General features: G+C 65.6%; 5 protein-coding genes across 5 annotated transcripts; 3 read left to right on the forward strand and 2 right to left on the reverse strand.

The window, feature by feature from the left end:
* Positions 1 to 662: 662 nt before the first annotated feature.
* On the forward strand, positions 663 to 2,242 carry EMIHUDRAFT_104267 (hypothetical protein; the record flags this gene model as incomplete). The annotated part of the gene is made up of 2 exons (XM_005764775.1): positions 663 to 665; positions 1,214 to 2,242. The coding sequence occupies 2 exons, from the start codon at positions 663 to 665 to the stop codon at positions 2,240 to 2,242; spliced, it is 1,032 nt and encodes a 343-aa protein (XP_005764832.1).
* A 1,210-nt stretch (positions 2,243 to 3,452) lies between these two features.
* On the reverse strand, positions 3,453 to 5,264 carry EMIHUDRAFT_437355 (hypothetical protein). Its single transcript, XM_005764776.1, has 4 exons — positions 4,774 to 5,264; positions 4,343 to 4,431; positions 4,174 to 4,267; positions 3,453 to 4,101 (listed from the first exon to the last, which is right to left on the reverse strand). Exons 1-4 carry the CDS (start codon positions 5,240 to 5,242, stop codon positions 3,764 to 3,766), a joined length of 990 nt encoding a protein of 329 aa, XP_005764833.1. The 5' UTR covers positions 5,243 to 5,264; the 3' UTR covers positions 3,453 to 3,763.
* A 418-nt stretch (positions 5,265 to 5,682) lies between these two features.
* EMIHUDRAFT_464856 (Vps53-like protein) lies at positions 5,683 to 9,435 on the forward strand (the record flags this gene model as incomplete). The annotated part of the gene is made up of 8 exons (XM_005764777.1): positions 5,683 to 6,329; positions 6,794 to 6,896; positions 7,443 to 7,775; positions 7,832 to 8,310; positions 8,414 to 8,604; positions 8,671 to 8,750; positions 8,844 to 8,903; positions 8,974 to 9,435. The coding sequence occupies 8 exons, from the start codon at positions 5,683 to 5,685 to the stop codon at positions 9,208 to 9,210; spliced, it is 2,130 nt and encodes a 709-aa protein (XP_005764834.1). The 3' UTR covers positions 9,211 to 9,435.
* A 31-nt stretch (positions 9,436 to 9,466) lies between these two features.
* On the reverse strand, positions 9,467 to 10,690 carry EMIHUDRAFT_213644 (hypothetical protein; the record flags this gene model as incomplete). Its single annotated transcript, XM_005764778.1, has 1 exon — positions 9,467 to 10,690. One exon carries the CDS (start codon positions 10,688 to 10,690, stop codon positions 9,467 to 9,469), a length of 1,224 nt encoding a protein of 407 aa, XP_005764835.1.
* A 1,273-nt stretch (positions 10,691 to 11,963) lies between these two features.
* On the forward strand, positions 11,964 to 12,821 carry EMIHUDRAFT_213646 (hypothetical protein; the record flags this gene model as incomplete). Its single annotated transcript, XM_005764779.1, has 1 exon — positions 11,964 to 12,821. The coding sequence occupies one exon, from the start codon at positions 11,964 to 11,966 to the stop codon at positions 12,819 to 12,821; it is 858 nt and encodes a 285-aa protein (XP_005764836.1).
* Positions 12,822 to 15,927: the final 3,106 nt, after the last annotated feature.

Consider the following 15,927-nt stretch of genomic DNA (forward strand, 5'->3'; position numbering starts at 1 on the left):
GGCCGTTCATGAAGTCCGTCTCGATCTGGAGGAGACGGGTCAACCCCGTGAGGACCAGATCAGGTTCACATTGTCGTAGCCGGAGGGGATGTTGACCTTTAGCTGTTGGGGCCACCCTTCCGCTTTGGTTTTTTTCCCACAGACCACTCGGGCAGCTTTTACCAAATGCCAAAGTTGCACTTTACCACTCGGGCAGATTCGATTGGATTTTACCACTCGGGCAAACTCGATGAAACGGCGGACGGAAAACGCGTTCGCGGACGCTCGCCGGAGAGCTATGCATGAAGCGGCCGGCGCGCCGCCGCAGCTCACCGATGGAGCCTGCGCCGCGGCTCAATCCACTGACGCAGCAGCATTGCGACACATTCTCCAAGCACGGCCTCTGGCGTTGCGAGTGCACAGAGAGCGAGCAATAGTCGCCAAAAACACTTATCTGTGTGCAGTGGATCTCCATGGCGGTCGCGCCCAGCGAAGGGACAACCGCAGGCCTCGGATGCTCGCCCGGACGCGGACCCACCGTGCGAGTTGCAGCCCCGGAGGTGGCCGACCCAGCTCACCCCCAGAGAGGCCATGCCCAGGGTCAGGCATAAAAGGGGGGTGTTTTTCCGTCCGTCCTTGTTACTCAAGTGCTCAAGTTTGGCGCAGGGGTACACGATACACACATGGTACACATGAATCGTCGCGTGGTGATACGCATGATGATACAAACACGTGTATGATACAAACAACAATGATACGTATCGGATAACAACCCCCCCCCCCCCAATCTGATAACAAACCCTTACCGTTGAAAATTGTGGAGATGTGGACACACCGGACATACATCGGCACAAATTGGGGTTGGTCACTCACGCACCCCACGGACTGCACACGACCTCCTGAGCACAGGCCACAGAAATGCCGAAACACCGTCGCCGCAATCGCCCGTTCACAGATAGGGTGATAAGAAAACAAGAACCTCGCATACGACGACAGTGAGGGTGTGAGAGACAGACCCAGGGAAGGTCTTTCACTACCTTACAGCCCCTGCCCGAGCTCAGGCTCGACAGAGGTCGGTTTGAACATTCACACCCCACGCAAGTATCCTTGGCGCCAGTCCCCGCCCTGTCGATTGATTGCATGACAGCCTCCCTTTCATCCTCCTCGATGTCGACGTGCCCGAGCGTTGTCGACCTGATGCTCGCCGCCTTCCCCGAGGAGCTGAGCGTTCAAGGTGAAGCAGAAGAACGTCCTCGTCCTCAACATCAAAAAGGTCACCGTCGCACTCCGCCTCGCTGCCAAAGAGCTCTCGATCGGCAGCGTCGAGGGCTGCCAGCTCGCTCCCATCGAGATCGCCCGACGGGCGGCCGATCGCGATCCGTTCTTCCAGCTGGTCGAGATTCATCGCGCCGTCGTCGACGAAATCAGTCGCCCGCCTGGAGCTCACACGCTCCACATCCGCCGCGAGAAGACTCATCACAGCATTGTACACGGCGCAAAGACGATTGAGCTCAGGCGCGCGGACGGCGCGTTTGCAAGCATCCGCGCGGGCGACGCTGTCACGTTCACTCACACCTCGCGCGAGGTGAAGACGACTGTGACGCGCGTCGAGCACGCCGAGTCCCTCGAGCAGCGGATCCACAGCTGGCGGCGCGCAGCTGTCCCAACAGCCCACACCGATAACGAGGCCATCTCGTACGTCGCGGAGGTCCTCAGCCCGCGCGTACCTGTCCTCGCAATTCACTTCATCACCGCCGAGAACGCGTTCCGAGCTGCAGTCATGCACCACCTGCAGCAGAACTTTGCAAACGCAGACGCCGTGACTTCTGAGGCGTTCACGGCGACCCGCGCCGGGGGATGCAAGTATGCCCTGCTCGCAATCCTCAGCAGCAGACGGGGGCGGATTCTACACAGCGCGACGAATTGCTGCACCGGCACTTCCAGCGCCGGGGGGCACGCAGAACGCCAGGTGCTGGACGGCTACCTGGAGTCTGACCGCAGACTACCACGCGCGTGCGTTCGCAATCTCACGCTCACGGTGCTGAGATTCGATGCAAAGGGATCGCTTGCAATGGCTCGGCCGTGCGCCGAGTGCTGCAAGCGCATCCGCCGTGCTGCGGCGCACGTAAAGCGCGTGCGCTGGTCGACTGGGTGTGGAGAGGACGTCGAGTGTTGCAACAGCAAGTGTATCGAGGGAACCCCGACCCGATGGATGCAGCAGCAGATGTCGGGGCACACGCCGAATGGACCCTCGGTGAAGTGATATCTCCTCCGTGCCGTGTGTGCCCCACACAATTCTGATATCGAACGGCATGTGAAAAGTGTAGCTCTGGGGGGGGGCGCGGGCGGCGTGCAACCGGAACCGCCCGGACATGTGCGTCCGAGATGGGTGCCGGATAGTGGATTGGGGGTCTGCGTCTGGGGGCGGTTGCCCCTCTGGAGACCGCGCAGGCATCGAAAAAAATGGGTGGGAAGGCGGTTTCACAAGCATTCTACAGCCAGGGCGGGGACCTGTTCCTTTTTACCCATCTCTCCTAGAGGTGTATTCTTGGCATAATCCCTTGTGGCGACGATTTTTTTCGCGGTATCCGCGGCGGGATATGGCGGGATATGGCGGGATACCGGGAGATACCGGGAGATACCAGGAGATACACGTGGATATGATGAGATACGGAGCCCCCACGATGTGTTTCACGACAACGTCCGTGAAGCTAATCGGACGCGACGGGCGAAACTTCGCGCTTCGACCGGCCGTGATCTGCCGTGCGGCTAAGCGCTCGATTCCCATGATTGGCGAGAGCTCGTCATCATCGATGAAGCACCGCAAGGACAGCCTTGATCGCCGACCAGGAGGATGGTCACCTGCAGCCGGCGGCCTCAGTCAGCCTCGGGGGGGAGCGGGGGGCCAGGCTGGGCCGCTCGCGGGCGCACAGGAATCCGGCGCTCGCGAGGGAGGCGCTCGATGCTCGCGCTCTGCGGCCGGAGCGCGGAGAGGCGGGCTGCTCGGCGTGAGGCGGGCAGGATATGGCAGGATATGGCAGGATTATGGCGGGATATGGCGGGATATGGCGGGATATGGTCAGATATATATGGTCAGATATGGTCAGATATGGAGAGATACATCAAGATACCGCAAAAACATCGTCCGCACTAGGGCTAAAAGACTTGGGTCGCGCTCTGAGCGTGCTGCCTGGCGGGGAAGAACCTACTTGGACAGGCGTTGATGCTCGTGCGGGAGCAGCTCCTCCGCGGAGCCCCATAGCAGGCTGTTTACAGGGTCAGGCACAGGGCCGCGGTCGCGGTCGCGGTTGCAAATGTGTGCAGCAGCGTGTTTTCGCGGGCATCGCCGGGGGGGCGCGGTCGGGCCGTCGGGGTCGCGCTGCCTCACGGTAGCAGCAGTGTTCGGCGAGTGCGTCTCGGGCCCCAGGAGTATAAAGCGCTGTGAAATCTTGACTCGGGGCGACATGTCCAATCATGTAAGCTAGTATATGTAAGTAACCGCAGCGAGACGGGAGCCACCGATCGAGGTTCGAGCTCTTTCGTAGTTTCGAGGTGCAACACCTTGGGGCGTTCGAATCCACAACATATCGCACAAATTCGCGCACATCAATCCATGTGCATCACACGCCCCGTCCCACGATGGATCCCAAATATACCACAGCGCGCGGGTCCGCCGACTCCGCTTGGTGCCAGCCCACGCACGGCTCTCGGCCGCCCTGCTCCCTCGGCCCCGCGCGGCAACCCTCCCGAATACCACGGCTGCCCCTCTCCCTCGCCCCGGCACTCAGAAGCCGCCCGCTGGCTGCGGCTGCGCAAAGGGCGCCCCGTTGGGCTGCTCGGGGAGCACGCCCGGGAAGAGCGACGTGAAGAAGGCCAGCAGCGTCCCTGACACGGCCGCCAGCGCGCCTCTTGGCTCCTCCTCCGCCCGCGCCGCAGCGGCGTCTCCGCCAGCCTCGGCCGGCCCGCCCGCCGCTTGCGGCGCGGCGGCAAAGTCTTCGCCGCCCTCTCCGCCCCCCTCTCCACCCGGCCCCTCCTCCACCCGCCCTCTTGGCGGCGGCGGCGCGGGCGGCGGCGGCGCGGGCGGCGGCGGCGCGAGCAGTCTCACCACGAAGTTGAGCCGGCCTGCGGCAGGGAGGAGGGAGGGTGGGGAGGGGGAGGGGTGGCGGTCGCGGCGCGGCGCGGAGCCGGGCGAGCCAGTTTGCGCGAGGAAGATGAGGAGCGCGCATCCGGACAGGGTTGCGATGCGGTGCGGTGCCCCGTCCTGCGAGAGGACGTACACAAAGAGGGCCTACGAGCAGGTTGCGAGAAGGGTCGTGCAAGGCTGCAAGGCAGCTCCTCCTCCTCGGCGGAAGGCGGAGAGGGCCAGCTTGAGCGCCAGCTTGAGAGAGTGCACCTCCTCCCCCTCGCCTCCCCCGCCCGGGTCAGCGCCCTCGCCCCCCGCGGCGGCGGCGGCGGCGGCGCCACCAGCGCCACCTGCACCGGCGGCGGCGGCGGCGGCGGCGGCGGTGTCCTCCGGCGGGCGTGCAGACGCGGCGGCGGGGTCGGTGGGCGCGACCACGCCGAGGCTGCTCCCGTGCGCGCCGTCTGCGAAGAGGCCGAAGGTGTGCGGGAGGAGGGGGAGCTGGAAGACATACGGCTGGCCGCCCCACTCGTACGGCACTATGCGGCACTGCAGCGGCATCGCCGGCATCAGCTCGCCGGGGAGGGGCACGGCGCCCGCGAATGCGGCGGAGGACGCCGCCGCCGCCGCCGCCGCCGCCGCCGCCGCCGCCGCCGCCGCTTCAGGCGCAGCTGCTGCGGGGGCGCGAGGAGCTTGCGCCGGAGGGGCCGCTGCAGAGGCGCGCGCGGCGGCAACCGCCGCGCTGCTCGGCATGCCTGCCGTCGGCGGCAGCCGCGGCGCCGCCGCCGCCTCGGGTGGCTTTTGCGACGGCTGCCGTCTGGGCGGGGTCATGAGGTGGAAGACCTGCGGCTCTTTGAGGTCTCTCTGCCGCAGGACGTCGACCGCTCGAGCGTCGTCGTGGAGGAGCTGGCCCGCAAAGATGAGCCGCTGCTCCTCCGGCGCCGGGTGCTCCGGGTGCTCCGCCGAGAGGCGCTGCTTGAGCTGCGCCACAGTGGCGCCTCGCAGCTGCATCCGCAGCGAGAAATCGACGTCGTCCGACGCGGAGGGGGAGCGAATGACGAGGGTGACGTCGTCCGCGAGGGCCACGTCGTCCGGCGAGGCGGGGACCGCGAGGGTGACATCGTCAGGAGACGTGGCGGACATGGAGGGTCGGTACGAAACACGCCACCGCCCGGCGTACGGCGACCTTGCGCGGCGGCCACTTTTGCGGAGCGCGCGCTCTCTTTTTTGAGTGGGGTCGCCCGTGGACGGCCCCCCTCCACCCTTCACGTACGCACCATTTAGTCCCACAATTGCTGATGTGGGATCGCTTTTTGTATTTCTCTTTTTAGCGGCGGCGGCCAGCTGTCCCGAGCCGGCCCGAGAGACGGCCATGACCGGCCCAGCGGGCGCGCTTTCTCTTTTCAAGTCTCTCGCGGCGTTCTGCGCCCGCGCGCGCCAGCTCCGGTGCTCGCAGCCTTTCCACTTCTCTCGTGTTTGTCGCGGGAGAGGAGGGGCGACTTTTAGTCCGCCTCGCAGCCCGCAACACAGACGGAGCAGCGCGCAGACAGGGGGGCTGTGGCGGAGGCGGGCCGAGCATCCGCATGTACTCTCCTGCGCTCGAGGCGGCCCTCCGAGATGTGGTGCCTTCAACCGACCCTCTCGACGCCCCCGACTTCAACCCGATTTCGCACATCAACAAGCTCTTCCCCAACGAGGAGTCGCTCGGTCGCGCGGACAGTTTCTCGGCCGAGCTGCAGGACCAGATGACTGTGCTCGACGAGGAGATCCTGCAGACGGTGCGGCAGCAGACGAGCGCCGGCTCGAGCGCGCGCAAGGACCTCGAGGGAGGCAAGGCGGCGATGCGCGAGCTGTTCGACAAGGTGCGAGACATCAAGGCCAAGGCGGAGCGGTCGCAGACGATGGTGCACGAGATCTGCCGCGACATCAAGTCGCTCGACTACGCCAAGCGGCACTTGACGCTCACGATCACCGCGCTCAAGCGGCTGCAGATGCTCGTGACTGCGACGGAGCAGCTGTCGGTGATGACGCGCGAGCGGATGTACGCTGAGGCGGCCAACCTCCTCCACGCCGTCACCCAGCTCCTCGCCCACTTCGAGGGGTACGCCGGCATCCGAAAGATCGACGAGCTGCGTGCGCAGGCGGGCCTCGCCCCCGCCGCGGCGACCGCCCTGGCGGAGGCGGCGACCGGCGGAGCACCCCCCCCCCCCCCCCCCCTCGCCCGTCGCAGGTGGGGGAGCTGAGCGACACCCTCCGCGCCCAAGTCTTCGACGACTTTAACCGCCTCTCAGCGCAGGAGAGAGCCTCGCCCCGCCCCTCGCCCCGCCCCTCGCTCCGCCCCTCGCCCCGCCCCTCGCCCCGCCCCTCGCCTCGCTCCTCGCCCCTCCCCTCGCCCCCCCTCCGCCCCTCGCCCCCCCTCCGCCCCTCCCCTCGACCACACTCCGCTGGGCGCACTCCCGCGTTGGACTGCTGAACAACGCGCCCTCACCCGCGCAGGAGGGGGCGCCGCAGCCGTCGCAGACCGAGACGCTCCTCGGCGCGTGCGCTGTCGTCGACGCCCTCGGCCCCGCAGCCCGGCGGGAGATGGTTGCGTGGTTCTCCAGCTGGCAGTTTGCGCCGTATAAGCGCGCCTTCCAGCGCCGCACTACACCTCCTCTTTACAGCTGCCTCTATTCACAGCTGCTCTGTCCACAGGCACGCCTTCCAGCCGTACGGGGACGCTGGCTCGCTCGACAAGACGGAGCTGCGGTGCGGCTGGCGGCTCGCCCGCCGGTCAGTGCTTGAAGAGTGCCGAGAGGTGTGTGCGCCTCTTAAAGGTACGGCTGGCACCGGCAGCTCCTCCGCCAGTTCGACGAGACCTTTGTGACGCTCTTCCCGCACGCATGGCGCGCACGCCTCGCCCACGCGCGCCTCCCCGGGGCAAGCGCGCGAGTGCTCAGCGGCTGGACTGGTCTCGCAGGCACGTCGGCCTGTCGCTCACGCTCGACTTTTGCTCGATCACGAACAAGCACCTCGAAGAGATCCTCGACCAGGCGAGTCTGAATTCGTGAATTAATCAAACACAAGATATATAAGAGATCCTCGACCAGGCGAGATATGGGGAGATGTGGGGAGATGTGGGGAGATTTGGAGGGAGATCCTCGACCAGGCGAGACGCAGCCGAGAGGGTGCAGAGACGATGCCGAGAGGGTGCTGCCGAGATGCAGCCGAGACGCAGCCGAGATGGAGGCGAAGGCGCTCGACCCGCCCCCCCCTCCTCCCCTGACCCCCTGACCCTCGCCCCGCTGGCCCTCGACCACTCCTCCCAATCGACCACTCCTCCCAATCGACCACTCCTCCCAAGGCGCGCGGCTCGCTCGACGTGGCGGTGCTGACGCACGCGCTGCAAAAGACGGTCGAGTTCGAAAAAGAGATGCACGCCCGCTTCAGCGCCGAGGCGCGCGACCGCGAGGGCGGCGAGGGCGGCGAGGGCGAGGGCGGCGGAGAGGGCGAGGGCGGCGGAGAGGGCGGCGGCGCCGCCGCGCGGGCGCAAGCGCCGGACCCAGCGGCGCTGCTCGGCTCGATCTCGTCGTGCTTCGACTCGTACATGTCCATCTACGTCTCGCTCGAGGACAAGCAGATCGGCGAGGCGCGCGCAGCCCGCCGCGGCCGCGCCGAGAGGGGGGGGGGGGGGGGCGTGCGGAGGGGGCTGGGGGGCCGAGTGCTGCTCCTCACGGCTCTGGCCGCCGACAGGCGCTCGCCAAGCTGCTCGAGGGCGAGACGTGGCAGGTCGCCGCGGCGGGCCGGCCCGACGGGCGAGTCTTCACCTCGTCCAAGGAGCTCTTCATCGCGCTCAAGCGCTCCTTCAAGCGAGGGACGGCGCTGCAGATGGACGCGGTCCTGTTCGAGCTGCAGCGCGTGTGGGGCAAGCACTTGCGCGCCTACGCGAAGCGGGTGCAGGAGAAGCTCGCCGCCGTCGGGCAGCCGGCGGAGATGACCATCGCGCCGAGCCTCAGCCTGGACGCGGCGCAGCAGCACTTTGTGTGCGCGGTCGTCAACACGTCCAAGTATTGCTCCGAGACGACGGGGCAGCTCGAGGAGTCCATCGTCAAGGCGATGGAGGGGGAGCACGGCGGCAAGGTCGACATGTCGCCCATCCAGGAGGAGTTCCAGGCCGTCGTCACGTCCGGCATGAAGGTGCTCGTCGCCGCGCTCGAGTCGCGCATCGCGCCGTCCCTCTCGGCGATGGCAAAGATCAAGCGCGCCCTCGCCGCGGGTCGAGGAGGAGGGGCGGGGCCCGCCTCCTCCAGCCTCTCGGGACGGCTGGCTGTGTAGGTGGGACGCGATGGAGGAGCTCGGCGAGGACACGTCGCCCTACATGCTCGAGGTCGCCGCCAAGGCGCGCGAGATGATGCCGCAGCTCGGCGAGGCGCTGCTGCCGCTCTACGTCAAGTTCTTCTGCGACAAGTTCGTCCAGTCCTTCGTGCCGCGCCTGATCGGCTCCATCTACCGCTGCAAGCGCATCGGCGAGGCTGCGCGCAGCGGATGCCGGTGCATCCGGCCCGAGAGGACCCGAGAGGAGCCGAGGTTAGGCGAGGTTGGCGCGCAGCAGATGCAGGCCGACGTCGGCACGCTCAAGGCGACGCTGCTCGAGCTTCCCACCCTCGGCCAGGCGAGCTGCCGGCTGCCGGCTGCCGGCTGGGAGGGGAGCAGTCGCCCCTATGAGAAGTTCCGTGCGCACCACGCTCGCACCACCCTCCGCTAGGCGAGCGCGACGGCCATGTACACCAAGCTGGTGACCAAGGAGGTTGCGGCGGCGGAGCAGGCGCTCGAGCGTGAGTCTCTCTTAGCGAGCAGTCGACTTCTAGCTGATCCGCCGCGGTTGCGGGGAGCAGGTGCTCAAGCTCGTGCAGACGCCCGAGGACATGCTCGAGGAGACGGTGCAGGAGATGGACCGCAACGGCATCTCGATCGACCTCCAGAAGATCCTCGAGCTCAAGGGGCTCAAGAAGGCGGACACGGAGCGGCTCATCGAGGCGTACAACCTCATGCAGTCCTCCGCCTCCGAGGGGGGCAAGAAGATCAAAAAGATGCTCAACCTCGCGGGCGGCCAGTCTCTGCTCAACTTCTGAGAGCACTAAACGGGAGAGCCGATGCATCCTCGGGAGGCGGCGTGTGACGCTGACGGTCCGGCAGTATGTTTCCCCCCGCTATCTGGCAACCCCATGCAGCTGTCGGCGCGCGGCGCTAGCTGTCGGCGCGCGGCGCTGTGCGTGGGGTCTCCCACGTCCCAGCCGCGCGATCGCGCGTTCGCGTTTTTTCGTACTGCGGTGAAAAAAAGTAGAGATAAACAGTTATATGCGCTGCGAGAGCGAGTTTCCCCCCCGCTCAGACAAAAGCTAACCGGCCGTCGTCCACATCGATAGTCAGCTGGCGCCGCCAGAAAAAGGCGAGCCCGACAAAGAGCACGTGCGGCCGCTCCCCTAAACCGTCCAGCCGCGAGAGTGGCTCGCCTGGCGCCGCGCCGCGCGTCGCCGCACGCTGCACGCGCGCCTGGCAGGCACGATACGGGTCGCCGAGGGCGTCGTCCCGCGCGGCTTCGGCCTGCACCCGCTGCTCGAGCGCGTCGCCCTGCCCAAAGTCCTGCTCGAACCACGGCACGTCCACCGGCGAGACGACGAGCGGGAAGGCGTCGCTCTCCGGCGCGCCGTCCGGCACGTCGACCAAAGGGACGTCGCCGAAGCGGGACGGCACCTGCCGCCGCCGCACAGAGGCCTCGAGCGCGCAGACCCTCCCCTGCTCGGTGACCAGCTCGACGCGGCAGTCGCGGATCGGGCCGAGCGGGCCGTCGGCGGCGCAAAAGAGGCTCTCGCTGACCGAAAGGCCGGTGGTGCCTGTGTCGATCACCGCGACGGCCGGCCGGTCGAGCTGCAGCAGCTCGCCATTCACGTAGAGCCTCCGGATGCGGCAGACCGCGGCCGAGATTGGAGCGCCGCGCGGCCGCAGGTCGAGCAGCCGGATCGCGTCGGTGCCGCGCGGGATGAGCGGCCGCGGGGAGAGGGTGAGCGATCCGCGCAAGAAGTCAAACTGTAGCGACGCGACCGAGGTCTGCTCGAGAAAGGTTGGCCGGATCCGGGGCAGCCGCCGCTTGGCCAGCCCGAGAAAGACGGCGCCGCTGCCGCCCTTGCCGGTGTACGTCCTCACGACGCCGAAGGTCGTCTCGGGCAGCACGAGAGCGGCATTCTCGCCGAGCAGTGACATGTAGCCGACCCGCCACTGCGTTCCCGTGATCTGGCCGCCGAACTCCTCCTCCGTGTCGTCGAGGCCGCTTGCGCGCCCCGCACCGCGATAGCAGCCCCACTCGGACGCCTCGGTGCAGGTCCCGTCGACAAGAAGGAAGGGCGAGCCGGTGTCAACGATGGCGCGGAATGGCTGCCCGTCGAGAGTATACCGCACGCAGTACGCGCCTCCGCAGAGCGTGAGCGGCACCACGACGGGACGGGCCGACGCCGCGACCGCAGCTGCTGCCGGTGGCGGCGGAGGAGCGAGCGGCGAGAGCGAGAGGAGGGCGACCGCTGCGCCGCGGAGCAGCGGGAGGCGCGTGAGGCGCATCCGGCAGTCGGAGCGAGAGATTGCGTGCCGAGCGACTACAAGTCGTCCAGGGTATTCGAGAGTATCGACAAGTTAGGGCGCGGCCGCGCGCGCAGGTGTGTGTTATTCTTGCTTGGGCGGGCCTCATAATTCTGCAAAAACCTGGCCGGCCCCTGCTTTGCCCCTACCTACCTACCTACCTACCTACCCTACTTATGGGAAACTAAAAAGAAATCACCGGATGGGTGAAGGTGGGGACTATACCAACTAGAGTGATGGTTGGTGGTTGGTACTCTCCTGCAACCACAGTCCTTCTTGTGACATGGCAGGCCACTCTCAAGCCCTACAAGCATCAGATCACCCACTTGGGGAGGGTTGACATCGTGATTTCCGCGGAAAATTTCTTCTGCTGTGAAATTTCCAGCTTGAAGAGAGGGGGAAACCCGCCCGACGGGAGGGCCCAGACCTACCCTACCTACCCCGGCATGAGGCCCGCCCAAGCAAGAATAACACACACCTGGCGCCCGGCTTCTTTTTGTTTTTTCGGAAAAAGAAAAAGCCGCCAAAATTTCCTCACCACTAGCTTGCACCGGCTCGCATATCATGGCCCTGCTTCTGCTCGTCTACGGCCGCCCGTCCCACGCCGTGCTTCGAGTAGCGGCGCCTGGCATGAGAGAGCGGACCAGCGAGAGGGCCGCCAAGATGGAGCCGTCGAGGTTGGACGAGTGGATGAGGCCCTGCGGAGAGACGTCCCGGGGCGGCGCCTCGCCGGCGGGCCTTCTGCCGCACGATCGCCGTGCACTTGGGTGCTGCCTCCTCTGACTCCGAGAGAGAGAGATTTTTATTAACCAACAAGAAATTTCTTCTGACTCCGCGCGGGCCTTGACCGCGGAAGCCTCAGACCTCTTCCGCTTCGCCGGCATATAAATAAATAAATAAATAAAACGGGCACGCCAAACGAGGGGTGGGAGAAGGACAGGGTCCCCACCTGCACGAGAAGGATCTTGTAAGGACGATCAGGGACACAGGGGAACGGGAGCGGGGAGCGCATCGCGACACGGAGGGGGGCTGGGCAGGGTTCACCCACACGACAGGCCCGAGGGGATTCCTCTCTCGTATACCTCGTGCAAGCTACCAGAGAATTCTCGGAAAGTTCGCGCTGCTCGCGGATCGCGGATCGCCTGCCGGTTGCTGCGCTTGCGGGCGGGCGCCATACGCGCTCACTTGCTCTCAAGGCTGCCACGCGGCGCACGCGCCCGGCCGCGGCGGTGGAGAGCAAGCCTCGTCAGCCGCGATGCTGTGCTTCGCGGCGGGTCTGTGCGTCGTCGCCGGGCTCGTGCAGCACCTGGCGCGCTCGTCTGTATGCGCGTCGCTGTCGGGCGCGGAGACGGTCCCGTCCATGACGGGCATGCTGGCCGGCTGGGCGGGTGGCGATACCTTTCTCTCGCCTCTGGCCTGCGCGTCGGCGCCGCCGCCGCTCGCAGAGAAGCAATGCTGGCGTCCGACTATCGACGATGTTGACCGCATATCGTGGGGCCGGCCGGCAAAGAGAAAGGGCACTGGCTCACGCGGCCAGCCGCACCGACTCAACGACGCGGAGCGCACGCTCTACGACCTCGCACGATCAAAGGGCTTTGTGGAAGTCGCCGGCTCGGGCTGGCGTTCGCAGCGCGCCGATGCGCCCCTCGTCAACACGTTTCGCTCGTGGTGCGACGCTCGCGGCGTGGCCGCCATCTTCCTGCACAAGGGCAGCGACGTCGACCAGGTTGTCCTCGACCTGTCGCCGCTGCGGCGGCCAGCCGAGTTTGCGAACGCGGCGGCGTGGGCGCTCGGGCAGGAGGGCACGGAGGGCGGGCAGGTGGAGGCGAGTGAGAGCGGCGACGGCGGCGAGGAGGGCGGCGGCGAGGCGCTCGAGTTCCTCTCCCAGCGGGTAGACGACTTTCTCAAAGAGCCGATCCACCGATTACCAATGTACACGGTGACCTGGCTGCGGCCGAGGCCCGAGGCCAAGGCACTCGCCAAGCAGCTCGCCGCGCTCCTCGCCACGGGACAGAGCGGCTCGACCGCCAAAAAGGGGCGCGTCAAGTCCCTGGGCGGCCCAAACATCAAGCCAGGCAAATCTCGTCGGCATGGCGGGTACGGCATTGGGTGAGTCGTGTGCGCTGGCGGCTGGGCGAGTCGCAACTCACAACGCAAGTCATCACGCTCTTCTTCGCGTCTGCTCTCTTCTTGCTAATTATACGAAGACAGATGTTTTGTTTGTCTGATGATCGGACATTTTACTGTGATTCCTGATCGCCGTGAAAACTGCGCTGTAACGTGTAACCGTCGCCATCGCCTGACGCCAACGCGGCGGCGTGCCGGCTGGCCGCTGCGAACGCGAACGTGCGATGGCGGCGCCGGCCGCGTCGTGCTCGGCGAGCAGCTACGCCGAGTCCGCACGTCGCGTGTTTGACTGCTTTGCCGAATCTCGGCAGCGGCTCACACCGTCGGGCTGGCTCGCGCTGTGCGACGCCACAGGCCTCGCAGGCTATCTCCCCGAGACACGGCTGCGGGAGATCTTTGACACGGCAATCAAAGGCTGTGGTCCCGGGTCGAATGCGGCGCAGCGCAGTCGTGCTGGGCTGTCGCGTGCAGGATTTGGCCAGGCGCTCGCCCTCAGCTCCATCGCCGTGTGCGACAAGCAGTGGGAGGTGGAGTATGCGAGCGAGAAGCGCGCGAGGTTCCACTACCGCCGCAAGGACGCCGAAAAGTCCCGCATTGAGGAGCCGCCGGAGGAGTCGCTGCGCCAGATGCTCGATGCAATGGGATTTGCTGACTCTGCCGTCCTCTGCGAGCGGCTGGCCGCTGCGTCCTCGACCGCTGCGGCACCGGCGGTGGGAGACGCATCGGCCAGTCTGCACTCGACGGGGGCAACTCCAGCGCGCGATGGTCCAGCTAGGGCGTCTCCGTACCTCGCCGCTCCACAGCCTCCCTCGCACCCACAGCCAGCAGCGGCGCGGCCAGTGTCGCCGCGGCAGCTGCGAGTGCGTGAGCTTATGACGGGCGGGCCACGACCGGAGCCGCCGCGCCAGCCGCGGATCGGTGCCGGCGCCTGTGCTGGTCCGAGTGCTTCGCCGTCGAACTCACCACGGCGACGGCGTTTCATCCACGATGCTGACACCAAGCAGCTGGCCGCTCCGACCACACCCCGCCCGTCCTCGCACCCACCGGGCAAGCCAGGGTCCAGACCGCGCGTTCGTTCGGCCACGCCAGTTCGCAGTGGCCGGCGATTCGGGGAGCTGACCAACACAACCTCAAGCTCGCCGCGGTACGCCACTGTCACCCAGCTATACCCGCTGCACGCCAAGGACGAGCAGCTGCGGGTGCTGAGCGGGAGGGAGGCCGGCAGGAGAGGTGGAGGGCGGGCCATCCGGAGCGCGCCCCCTAATCCTGCAAGGACACAACGTCAGCTCATGGTGAATCGGTGGCAGTGACACACGATAGCAATGCTTTTGATTCGTGCTCAAATTAGCGCATGTGTACGGCACCCGCCTCCCCCCCCTCCCCCGGATGAGCCGAGGGATGGGACGTACTCGAGGATTTCTATACGTGTGTGACCCCGACCGTCGGTGTCGCGTTCATGGAATCCGCGTGCATGAAATCAGGGAAAAAGCGCCGAATGGCGAGTGGTTGCCTCTCGACGTCGAGGGTTTCGCCTTGGCCGTCCCGTGTTGAGATCTCTCGGTCTGTGGGGGGCCGAGCCGCCTCGGGGTGGCGGGCGGCGCGGGCGTTTTGCGGAAAAACAGAAGACAGAAAACAAGAGGGGGCCCGGGGGGCCGCCCCCCCCACTGGGAGTAGAAAATACGTGCAAGGGGGCCAAGGAAGGAGGCCTGGACGCTGGAGGCGGCGCGGGGGAAGCAGCATCAAGTGAAGAGCAGGAAGGATGGCGCTTAGGGTCGGCTTTGAACAAGGGTTTCCAGGTTTTAGATTTTAGATCAGTATTGGTGTCGGCACACATCCCCACATGAGGTCAGCGGCGCGCAGTGCCTCTCTCGCAGGCTGGTTTTGGCTGTTTTCGAGCTTGTTTTTGTTTTCAGACTGGGCTCTGGGGGGCTGACCCCCTCAGAGGCGGCGGGCGGGCGCCCACAGACGGAGAGATCAAAACGGGACGGCCTTTCGTTTGGCCCGAGTTGGGCTTTTTGGCCCTTGCTCGTCTCGAGAGGGGGCCCACTTGCCGCTTTCAGAGGCGGGCTCAAACTGGCTCAAGCCTCAAGGGGAATGTGTTCCGGCTCGCCACCGTCCCTGTTCTCTAGCTCTGAATGGGAGCCCTCTCTCGTTCGCTACCAGAGGCCGCTCGTCTTTCTTTTTTGAAACATGTAATTCTTTTTTTGACTAGTGCAGAGCGCACCAGTCCTGTGCGCCGTGCCCAGTTGGAGAGAGAGAGAGAGAGAGAGAGAGAGACTCTCTTCTTCCCAGTTGTGCGAGGGAGTGGGTTGGGCTGCGCTGAGGTTTTCCGGCAAACAAAAAGGAAAAGGCCCCAGCACTTTGCGTTTCCGGAAATTTCCAGGGAAAACAGAGGGTGTTTGGTGCTCCATTCTGGAAACTCGCGAGTTTCCCTGAGTCTGAGAGCTGGTCTGGGGCAAAATCTGAAGCAAAATTGAGGAAATCGACAAAATACCCAGGCGGTCGCAGGGTGATTTCCAGGTATACACGGGTTCTCCGCAAAATTCCCGGCATTTTGCCGATTTTTGGCCCAAACCAGCCTCAGACTCGGCTCAGAGCCCCAAAATTTGACGATTTCCAGGAGTTTTCCCGGGAAAATAGAAAAAAGTTTGAAAAAGGGAAAGGAAAACAGACGGGGTGATCTGTGATCTGTAAGGGTCCGCCCGCGGGCGCATTTTGTATACCGAGGCGGTGCCCGGTGGCGGTGCCGAGCGCAGGCAGAGCCCACAGGTCGGACCTTAAGACAGCGTTGTAGATCCCTGGGTGAGGGTGGTGGCGTCCCCGTCGGGAGGGGCTGTCTGGGGGGCGCCCTCCCACCGTCACCTCACCAGCGTCCCGGTGAGTACGGCGATCAGAGCTCCCCCGCTCGTCAGACTTCCCCGTTGGAGGTAGGCCGCTCGTCTAGCCAATCAGCCTTAAGCGAGCGACCTGGCCGTTGGAATGGCCGAGTTTGGTGGACTTGCGTCCTCAGACGGGGTGCGAGAGGCAAACCTCAGACAGCCCAAGGAGTGTGAGTACGTTTGTGAATTCTTTTTGGTGTACCTAAATTAGTG

This window comes from Emiliania huxleyi, assembly GCF_000372725.1.
Source record: "Emiliania huxleyi CCMP1516 unplaced genomic scaffold EMIHUscaffold_58, whole genome shotgun sequence".
Taxonomy (NCBI): domain Eukaryota; phylum Haptophyta; order Isochrysidales; family Noelaerhabdaceae; genus Emiliania; species Emiliania huxleyi.

Bases quoted from the DNA above. Each gene is read 5' to 3' on its own strand.
- EMIHUDRAFT_437355 (XM_005764776.1), bottom strand. From the start codon at position 5,242: ATGTCCGCCACGTCTCCTGACGATGTCACCCTCGCGGTCCCCGCCTCG. The intron at 4,432-4,773 runs CAGCTGCGCCTG...GTGGCGCCGCCG, and splicing joins AGCTCCTCGCGCCCCCGCAG to CCGCCGCCGCCGCGGGGGGC. The intron at 4,102-4,173 runs GCTCGCCCGGCT...TCCCTGCCGCAG, and splicing joins CATCTTCCTCGCGCAAACTG to GCCGGCTCAACTTCGTGGTG.